An 11,392-nucleotide genomic window follows, 5' to 3' on the forward strand; every position below is an offset into this window, starting at 1 on the left:
AGTGGAAACTCTGAATGAATAGACATTGCTTATCATTCTGTCAGTTACCCGTTCATCATACAGAAGCTGAAACACTAATGTACTCATCATCTTTGTTATTTGGCAGTCAGGGACTACTTCTCAGTTACTGAGACAAAGACCACAGATTAAGGTCCATAGCAGAAGTGGGCAGCAGAGATTTAGCAAGCCTAATGTATTATTCAGTTTGACTGATGCTAGTGCAGGGAACAGAACTTGATGGGTTTGTGGTTTCTATTTTTGAAGTATTTTTTTACACAAAGGTGTTGCATTTGTCAGTTACATTGCTTTGAGCTCTTTCTGTTTGTTTAAATGAAGAGTGATGTTTAATTAAAAAAATAAAGGAATGCTGAGGGGAACCGCATGCTAAATTGGTCTCTAGTGATAGGTACACAGGTAGGGTTAGCCTGGAAATTACTTGGGCAAGGGAAGTGTACATGTGTTAGGATGAACAATAACTAGTTCAAACATCTTGGGGTAATTCTGCCAATTCCCTCTTCAGAGCAGACAGCTGCAACCACATTCTCTAGCTTTGTTTCTCTTGTCACTGCAGCAATCATTAAAGCTCAAGCAGAGAGCTCTCCTGGGTAAGACACAGATCCAGAATTCTTCATTAAAATTACACTACTTCTTAAAACTTACCTTACCAGCAAAAGTTGTCCTGGTATGCAGGGCCCATATGAAGGAGGTGCTTTGGAGAGCAACGTCGCTTTGATACAGAGTCTCTGCACCAGCACACACATGCTGTTGGGCTCACTGAACTGGCTGGTAACAGAAAGTAAAAACATGGTAAAGTTCTATAATGCCTCAGAATTTCACACCATTGAGGTGATGACACATTAAAGTGAAAAGCCTTTGTGGAGGCACAAGTAAATGACTAGATAAAAGAATAAAAAGCTTAATGGTAAAATTAACTCGTTCATTTTAAAGGGCTGGAAGTGTAGGGATGAGAATCTCAAGTAACCTTTTTTTTTCTGCTTTTCTTCTGGAACAGACAGCTGAGTTCCATGTAGTGTTTTTTCTTTTTCCTTTAACTGTTTAAAAAATTATGCAGTTGGCTATATTGTCACTGAAGACACAGTGGTTTCAGTCCATTCTGATCTCTGGAACTGAACAAACTCTGATTGCAGACTGCCGGTGTACATAGCTTGTTAATACTGCTGTCACAACCCTTTCCCTAGCCAGTTCTGTTCCTTGCTGCTAAAAGCAAAATCTTTGTGCTTTTGAATATATTTTGTTTGTCCTCACTGACAGCTGGAACATTTTCTGTGAGTGGCAACTGAACACAAGAAGTACTGGCACAGACCTTTTCAGCTGAATATACCTTATCAGGGTATTTCTTGTTTTCTTTTGCTCTTTGTTTTCTAAAGCAATCAAAAAATGTCAAGTTAGTCTCAGACTCTGAGACTCAACTGGGAAAGCAAATTGTATAAGTCAGAGAGCTTTTCCATACCAGACACAAAGGAAAGGAATAGTTTATTTGGTGGGTCAACTCTGCCCCAGTTTTCAAAGATGACATAGAACTCCCCTGGAAAGACCTCCGGTGCCTTTTTCAGAAGGATGGTTACAGTCAGAAGGACACAATCAAGCTCCCATTTCTGACTTTATGAGCCCTCACACTGATTTGCAGAAAACCTGTAACTTTTTTAACATAAACTCATTTAGTCTTAATGTCCCTCACATAGACCTTCGTGTCTGCGTATCAAGACTGATGACTGGATTCATTTATTTGTCTCAAAATCTGCCTGATTATTCTTATTGTTATAATGAAATGTTTTGCTAAGCTATTATTTTTGCCATCGATATATTCCCTTGGCTGCATCTTAGTGGTGGATCATTTGCTCTGGAATCTTTTCTTTTCATCTCAGAGATGAATACACATTTTGGGACCAGCTTTTGAAATATTGATTTGCTTCAGGAAACTTCTTATATGCAAATCTTGGAAGTCAGCACTGAATCAGTTTTGTGTATTTTATTTCCCAAGGAATCAGACCTACTTTGTTTATTATCTAGCAAAGCTCAAAGCATAATGTAAAAACCAAGACTGAATCAGAAAAGGACATTATAAAAATACTGAAGCTGTTTTTTCCTGGCAATGGGGAAATGCATTTATTCACTTTAATATAAAAAAGAAACAGTGATACAATCATTAAAAAAAAGACCAAAACAAACTGAAGGGTTTGAACATTTATTTCACATATATAGCAAAATCTCAGCTATTCACATCTATTTCCAAAGTAATTTTGTCCTGCAAGCACGAAATATTAAAGTATATGATAACATCAGAGTATTAAACTAGATATTTAACCACAATATTTAATCAGTTGTTGTTAACAAATACAGCAGGACTGAATTTCCTGGCAGTTGTGCCTCAAGGAATGTGAACATACCATCACTAAAGCAAGGTTACAGCCTCCACTCCTCAATGAAAGCAGAGTTCCAGCACAGGAAAACCCAACACAATGTTTCAGTAATCCCTGGCCCACCCACATCAGATGACACCCACACCAGGCCTTTCCTTCTGAGAGAAAAGTATAGTCAGTAACAATTATGTACACCCTGCTTCCTCTTGGTCATCCGTCACATAGTGTGCATAGAGGTGTTCCTTTCCCCAGATGTCTTTGCTGCATTACACATGTTTCTTAGCATCCTGTCCTCACCCGTCTCACTCAGGAAGGACATGTCAAACCAACTAAATAAGCTCCAAGAGTCACCTTAGACAGTTGGGGTAACCTGAGACCTAGACATAGACAGGTCTATGTGCATATAATCCAGATGGGACAGGGACTCCTGCAGCAGCAGACTGGGCGTAGAAGGTGCAGCCTTGGGCAGTAGAGATCTGTGTAAGCTCCTCCATCACTCGCCTAAAGATGAGCTCTTCCTGTCACCCACAGAAAAGTCATGAACAGCAATTTATTTTCAAAGCTCAACCGCAGTTTTTCATTAAAGTCCTTAAAACTTTATTTTTTTACTTACACTTCCAAACTGCAGTTTCCAACTAGTCAGTTCTGAGCATCACGGGTTTTGAATAGGGGAAAAGGAAGAAGAAAAATCTTTGTCTCCCTTAGTAGACACAAATGCACCCATACAGTTTACTCAGCCAAATGCATTCCTCGCATACAGAGGTAAAATATCTAGTAATCATCTTTGTGGGGTTTTCCCCACCAGAATCCACAATAAAGGAATAATTGTTCTGTGCTGTTTAAAGGGAGAAGGTTAACCACAGTCTTGCAGATTATCTTCTTATGAGAAATCTGTTTCTGCATTAGATTCACAAATTTTAATGTCACAGACTGAAACATATTTGGGTGAGTCTGAAGTGCTAAATTACATCACCAGAAATTGACATTTGTGCCAATAAAATCCCAGACATCCCAAGAGCAGCTCAGCCTAGCTATACCTCTCCTGTGAGGAAAGGCTGAGAGAATTGGGATTGTTCAGCCTGGAGAAGAGAAGACTCCAGGAAGACCTTATTGTGGCATTTCAGTATTTAAAAGGGGCATATAAGAAAGATGGAGAGAGACTTTTCACCAGGGCCTGTTGCGGTAGGATAAGGGGTGATGGTTTTAATCTGAAAGAGCAGAGATTCAGGCTGAACAGGAGAAAGAAATTTTTTACAGTGAGAGTGGTAAAATACTGGAATGGGTTGCCCAGAGAGGTGGTGGATGCACCATCCCTGGAGACATTCAAGGCCAGGCTGGATGTGGTTCTGAGCACCCTGATCTAGATGATGTCCCTGCTCATTGCAGAGGGGTTGGGCTAAACCTTTGAAGGTCCCTTCCAACCCAAACCATTCTATGATTCTATGATTCTTTGTGTTTGGAATCACAGACAGCTTCCAAACCCCCATGCAAGCACAAGGGTGGCTGAGCTTAGAGATTTTGTTTGAACTCATCCTTTGATCAACTGTTGAAGAGAGAAATGGAAGAATATGCAGCCATCAGATGTTCATGTTAGATGTAAAAAGCTTAAGTTTTCTTTGAAATTCATGTTAAATGCTCAAATAAAGCAGCTTTATCTTCCAACTCTTTGAAAATAAAGTTACTAGTGTAAAAAGGACACACCTAGTTCAAATTTGATTTCTAGATGAACCCATTGATAGTGAAGGCATTCTGGATCCTTTAATTATTTTTATAGAAAACTGTACTTAATTACTTCTTAAGCACTTATATCTGCATAAAGTTGCATTACACTGAATATGTCAGCATTTAAATCCATTACCTATATATAAATATGTATCAAGTTTGCATTGCAAATGTCTTCATTGTCTGCTTTGTTAATCACAAATGTCATAGCTAAATGAATCCAAAAAGTGCAATTCTGACTTACTTACCAAATAATTTCTTATTAAACAAAATATGTATTATAGGACATTAATACAATAAAATAATAGGAGGAGGTCCTCAGGGTAGTATAAATTATTGCCAAAGTCAACAGAGTGACTCCTCTGAAGTGAGCTGTCCAACCCAATGACAGCTGCTGTGACAGACTTACTTAAAAAATATATGTTTTAGTACTAGAAATCCTACTTTAAAATGTTCTCTTAAAGGCTTACCTGGAATTAGTAAGTGCAGATTTGACTGCTTAAGTGATGAGCAGAATACATCAAACCTGTTTTATGGTGACTAGAAAATTCCCACTAAAATATCTAAGCTTGTTGTCTTAGATGTAAAGGCACATTAGTTAATATATGTAATGGGTATCTGTGTTCAATGGCACTGTTTCATTTAGATTCATCTGAAGTCAGGTTAATAAAAGGTTTATCTAACTAAATGCACCTTTCCATGTTCTGCTTGCAATTGAACAGTCAAATGAACATACAGAGGCTCTATTCAACAAGTCATTACACCCTTTTTTTAACAGATACAAGTCACAGACACAGAAAAGAATCAAACTGAATATCTATGTCATGAAATTATCAATGAAACGATACATTAGTACTGTGTAAAGAACCAGAAAAAATGTTCTGAATTAGCCCTTTTTGGTCACTTATCAATGTTGTGACATGCACACTGTTAAAAGCAGGTCCAAGTTTTCAGCTGTGAAAAATAAATGCATGGCTGCAAATACTACTGGATTCTGCACAGTGGATAGACAGGCATCAGGCTGCTCAGTCTACATGTTCAAATAAGTCTTGTGAACACAAAGCAGCCAGAACATCATCAGGGCTTGGCTTTTGTGGGTGTGATGGAAGATATAGGCAGGAACACTTGTTCCTCCAACGGGCAAGTGGGGATTACACATTCACATTGCCTCGCTTGTTTAATTATGCTTTACATTAGCACAGTGCTTTAAAGTGCATAAAGACAGATGGTCTATCCTGAATTTTATAGAAGAGTAGATGCTACCTATAGAACAGGAGAAGCCATAAAAATGAGACAGAGCAAGCAGCAGAAAGATAACACATTCATAGCAAAATCTGGCAAAATGATTAAAAACTTTATTATTTCATGAGCTAGATTCTGTGCCGTGAAGAAGAGATAACAAGGATACATCAACTCCAAAAGCATCAATGAAATCCATAGCCAATCACAGAGGCCTCTCATGGGAAAGCATGATCATTTGTGTGCCGATATTGGAAGTTAGATCGCTGGCAGCTTCTCCATTCATTCGGCAGCTGTTTCAGCCATGCTGCCAACTCCATTCTGCTTACCACTGTCCTAAAGCAGTCCTTATGAAGACTTTACCTCAGAGTAGAATGCACTGCTCTCTTTACACATCATGAGTTTAGGCGAGGGCAATGGTGCTATTGCACAGCAGCTGTCTGCCTTCCAGTCCAACCATATGTTGTTTGTCTTGTCTGAGAGACTCCTGGCTGCTGCTGTTCCCATGGCATTCTTTATTCCCATAAAATAGTGAGATTTTTCCTCTGACTGTGCTCTAACATAATGGTCATGTAATAACACGTCCTGTATTCATGGCAGAGAGCAGATATGTATGGCAATAGTAAACAGCAAATGAACAAAATTGCCCCTCCATTACAGTTCACAGTTTAATTAGACACTGAAGTCAATCAGTACATAATAGACATACTAAGCAGAAAGATCACATGTAGCAACTATACATAGGCATGCACGCTTGTGCATGTCCCTCCTGCAACGTTAGGTTTGTGCAGTCTGTGACAGGAAAGCAATGGATACTTGGATTTTAAGGATGTATCAGCCCAGCACCAGAAGATAGAGTACATTGCTCCTGCAATGATGAGAAGTGCACTGCTCACCCATCCCACATATAGAGCAGCTCCTAGCTCTCGTTTCAGTGGTGTAGGAACTTTTGGATCATAGAAGTCACGAATGATGTTACTTCCACTCCAGGACACGGGGATCAGAACAAGGATACCTGTCAGTAGGAAGGAAAGTCCAGCTGCCAATATGAAGATACTGATGTGCTTGTTCCTGCGAGTGTACTTCACACCAACAATGGCCAACAAAAAGGAAATAATTGACAGGACGGCTGCAGTGCACATGAGGGCTCTGAATGCCTCCAAGGGTGGGGGAAGAGCCAGGATAGAGTCATAGAATTTGCACTGCAGCCTGATGCCCAGCTGACTGACACAGTCCATCCACAGTCCTTCCCAGATGGTCTCAAACACCACAATATTTGCATCAATGTGGGCAGAAACTCTCCACTGCGGCATAAATGTGGCTGCCAAAGTCCCAACCATGCCGATACCTCCAAGTATTAGACCAGTGATTTGTAACATAAAGTAAGCCATGCTTCTTCTGAAAAAGACACCTCAAGCAAGGTGGCCTAGAAGGTCTTCCAAAGTCACTTTTTTATAGAAGAAATATGAAGTATGGAAGGGAATATTTTCTCCAGTGGTTTCCTCATACGGCAGGATCTTAGGGTTCTTTAAAAGCAGCTTGCTTCAGTCTGAGGTTCAGACAGGTGGAAATCCATTTCTGACTGGCTAGAAGTACCCAATATTTATTTGCTTTTAAATCCCTTCTGACTACAGTGCCTACCCATCAAGCCTAACAAGTTTCCATCCAATGGGAAATTAGGAGGGGTGTGTCATAGTTGATTTTACTGCTTCTCATAGTGTGTCTGTAGTGCTGCTATAATTAAGTAAGTGTCAGAGATTCAACTAAAGGTACCTAATTGCAGGGCTAATAATTTCTTAACTGCGAATTTGCAGCTATGTTGAAATTTAGTACAGAAAGTCTGAACTTCCATCTGTTACAATATTATGTAAAATAGGACATTGCAGTTGTTCTTATGACAAAAGCTAAACTTGAACTTGGAGTGGGACTTACTTTCTAAGTGCTACAGCCCTGCAAAAACATCTGGGTTTTTTTTTTTAAATCAAGCTAGGAGGTACTTGGTGTTGCTCTTTAATGTAGATTCCTCATTTTGATCAAATACAAAAGTATAATCATGATATTAGGCAGGTACAGGAAAGTCAAGTATTCCAATCAACATCAAAGCTTTACCAGCTGCATAATTCACAAGGACGACAAAGAAAATAGTTGGCAGAGTTTCACAGCTTCTGCTTTTGCATCCACAAGTAAGATTTCTGTTAGGAAATAATCCTCTATGAGGCTCTCTCCCAATTAGAAGGATAGTGTTCTCATTACGTTCCATACTAATAGTCTTCTCCAAGTAACATTAGGAAGGGTTGGGGGCAATTGTCTAATATGAAAAGGATGAGTTTTTCTTTCAGCGTACAATGGAGCTTGAAAGAAGTCAGGGATCCCTTCCACAGGCATGTCTCTCAGACTGCACAAATTGCTACAAGCCTGGACAAAAATGCACGCCAAAGACTGGTTTGCCTTGGGCAAGTTAGGAAAAACTGCTGCATTATGGCTTTTGTACTTCCTTCTCTCTACTTTGAGACATTAGTGTATGATGACAACTCCTGGGTGTTGTTGAAATGGATGTATTTCTGGTTACTCCAGCTCTTTGAACCAATGGGGCTAGTAAAATAAAAAAGCTTTGACCCCTAAATGCCACAAAGACCTGTAGAAGCGCTGTCAAAGAAAGACATATTCTTCGATTGCTTGTGGGTTGTAGTGTTGTGGGCTCTGTGTGTTTGGAAATATCAGACATTTCTTTTGATGGTATTAATTTAGTTACAGCCTTAGGTAGCTACACAACATATTCAAAGCAAAAGCTAAAGCCTATGAAAAATGAATTGCCCATCTAAACCACCCACAGCCCACAAAATCTTCTCCTTCCTGCAGTTCCTAACTATAAGGAAGGAGTGCCTGATAATGCAAGTTATATGGTATAATGTAACATGTACATGTGGAAAATACTCCCAAGGCATCTGGGCAAGTCATTTCTGCCTTCAAGTCTTCTAGCAGGAATCTGGAGAATAAAACTGTCTTCAGCTAAAATGTAAAATGTGACCTTTAGAAACTAAATACATTATCAGATTTGTTCTTATAGGGAGATGAATATTGCATCACTCTTCTGCAGATATAAAAAGAATCCCATGATGTAGAAAAGTGAAGACACTTGCTTGATACCATGAAGAAGGAGGTGATAGAGATGAAATCAGAACTCACAGATGGTTACCTGTCTGAAAGAAACTCCTTTCTGTGGCAGGAGACTGCTCCCTTAGAAGAAGACTGCATACAAGACCTGCGCTATTTAACCTGAGTACAGTCTCCATTTATCCTATCGGGCTTTTTTACCTCTGAACCTTCAAAACTGTTTTTTTATTTGTTATTTTAACTTGAAAAAAGAAATCAACTTATTATGGAAAAGCCCTCTCAAAACTAGCATTTGAATGTTGTTTTTTCAACAGAAAAGATCTGTGCAACATTTTCAGGCAGCCAGCTCTTGAAGGTACACACAGCTGGAGAACAGATCACGCCTAATACCCTGAACCTATTTATCTGACTGCCTTATCTAGCAGGATTGCTCTGAAATAATTCTGTTCTTACAGGACTCTTGGAGGTTCAGCCATTGAGGTCATGCATAAAATTACACTTTGTGATAGTCAGGGCATGGTTTTTATAGAAGATAAACTGCTCACAGAAGTACTATTAAAATGCGTCATATGCTGGTTGTGTAATAATATTTCCAGAGAGCGTTAAATGGTTGAGTGATTTTTTGATCTTTAATCTGAAGTAGTACCTATGGTGAGTGACATCCAATGTACATGTAGGCATTAGAGAGGAACACCCAGGCTACACTGTGGCACGTATGGTCCAGTGGCAGGATGTTCTTGTTATTGAAGACTGAGGAGAAGGAAGCAGGAAAAGAAAACTAGTAAATGGCAGATTTGAAACCTAAACATAAATTTCAGAGATACAAACGAGTTACAGGACATAGGTTTATTTAAAAAATCAAGAAACCCTACCAATACCTTGGAAACTCATGAGGCCCAGAAAATCTCATCAGCCTCTTAAATGCCAGTAAGTCCCTGGCTTTGCTAATTGCTGGAAGAACTATCTTTTGCAGAAAAGTCCTCAGCTTGAATCAGCTTTGAAGAAGCTCTTACACCCTCGTCTACCTTAGAGAACTGTACCTCCATTTAAAGGCTCACCTCACCTCTCAGAAAGAAGTGCTTAGTCGACTGAGTTACTTCAAAATCACTCTGAACAGTAGGCAGCTCTTAAAGGAAAAATTAAATACATGCTTACATGGTGGGCATACCAGATACAATGGCTTTGGTGTCAGGTGAGAAGAAATAAAAGGAAAACTCCAATTACACCTGACTAGACTTTAGAAGTCTCCTCATTTTTTGTATCATCCATACATTATGCTATTAGGATGCTTACCTGCCTCAAGACAGGAATACAAGTTCTTACGCAAACGTGTCCACCCTAAAATTTGCCTCCAAAGAGGAAAATAGGCAACTGAGGAAGCATGTACCCTTTATGCCTAATGTCTCCATACATTTGTGTTCACATTTGCATTTTCTCTTCCTGTAAAATCAGGATCTTCATTTCAATCTTTTCCTCAGACAATATCTTTTGGGCCCTCCCTAGCTTTTAAAATGCTGGTGCCCCTTGAAAAGGAGGAAGTAGAGCAACTCCGGTCCACATGATTAACGAAATCTGTCAATGATCCCCAATGATTAATTAATTGTAAACATCAATAATGAAAACATTTAATTGACTCCCAGAAAGCGGGTGTCATTCCTCTTTGTATATAAGTACACTGACTTTCAGAGTCCTCATGCATACACATGCACCTATATATATATACACAAAGAGACTTTAATCTTGTTGCATTCTTGTTGTAATCTACAGCTGTACAAACGCACAACTATCATGTACACAGTTCATTATGAGCTCTCATCAAGAATAGTTTCATTACGCTACAAGCTAATGAGCTAAATGTAAGGTTCAGTAACATTTTTTGAACAGGCAAATATGCAGATTTATCAAAACCACACTTTAGATTAGTGATCACTTAGAGTTACAGTGAAGTGTCTTAACTTCCCAAGGCTGCAGATATCCAGTAAGTTTGAAAGCTGCTTAAGCACCTGCAGAGTCTGGCAATGGGGAGTCCAGCAGGCTACTGCCCTGCAGTCACTCTGCATCCTGTCTCCTTGGGCAGAGGTGCTGCCATGAGACCTATATCATCCTCTACATGTAAAAGTAGTTTTAAGCTTACAGCAAATAGGGCTGAGATGGTCTGCAGATCATTTGTTTTGAAAACACATGTGAATGGCATCAGTTCCTCCTTGCCTGAGGCTTCCACCATTCCACTCCTTTCATGCTGGGTTAACCTCTTTAACTATTTACAACGGCTCGTCAATGAAATCATAGTCAAGTTAATGGTTCCAATACTTTCTATCATATTTTGATTGACTACTGCATTTTGGACCTACTGGTGAAGTAAAAGGTTACTTTGTTTCTATTTTAATTAAGGAGAAAAATGGACCAAAGCCAACAAAAGCCTCTCTCTTTGTGCTAATTTGATATTGTTGCCTGCGCATAAGTTAAAAGATGAGGGCACATCTCCTCCCTGCTCTCTTCAAGCGTGGCACATTTTGGAGTGAGAGGAACATCTGTTCAGTCTAGCTTAGAGAGGGACTTCCCCCAGACACATAACAGGCACTGTACTTGGGCATTGACCTCTAATTCTAGCTTTGAGCAACCCATGACTGACAGCTGAATTGAAAAGAACTAATATTTACTTTCCATCATTTTCCTCAGCATGCCTGAAATCCACAGCCTGACAAAACTGCTGAACTCTTTATGATATTCCATGTCTGAGGAAGCCTGTGTCCTGAACACTACGAATGAACTTGAGTTCAGTGAAATAAAACCCTACAGTAATAAAATATTAAATACTCCTTTGAGTATTTAATCCAGCTAAACTGCTTCAGGCTTTTACAAGGTGTTTGTCACCTCAATACTTGTGTACAGGGAGCAGCCATCCTGATAGAAATAGAACCTGCCAGAAAATACGC

At 39.4% G+C, this 11,392-nt stretch overlaps 1 protein-coding gene across 1 annotated transcript; it reads right to left on the bottom strand.

Annotated features, from left to right (window-relative positions):
• Positions 1 to 660: 660 nt before the first annotated feature.
• Positions 661 to 6,733, bottom strand: LOC104412001 (claudin-17-like; the record flags this gene model as incomplete). The annotated part of the gene is made up of 2 exons (XM_010022581.1): positions 6,204 to 6,733; positions 661 to 783 (listed from the first exon to the last, which is right to left on the bottom strand). Coding segments are annotated over exons 1-2 (653 nt in total), but the record flags the coding sequence as incomplete, so codon positions are not given.
• Between the last annotated feature and the right edge of the window lie 4,659 nt (positions 6,734 to 11,392).

This window comes from Nestor notabilis, unplaced genomic scaffold, assembly GCF_000696875.1.
Source record: "Nestor notabilis isolate BGI_N333 unplaced genomic scaffold, ASM69687v1 scaffold1049, whole genome shotgun sequence".
Classification (NCBI taxonomy): domain Eukaryota; kingdom Metazoa; phylum Chordata; class Aves; order Psittaciformes; family Psittacidae; genus Nestor; species Nestor notabilis.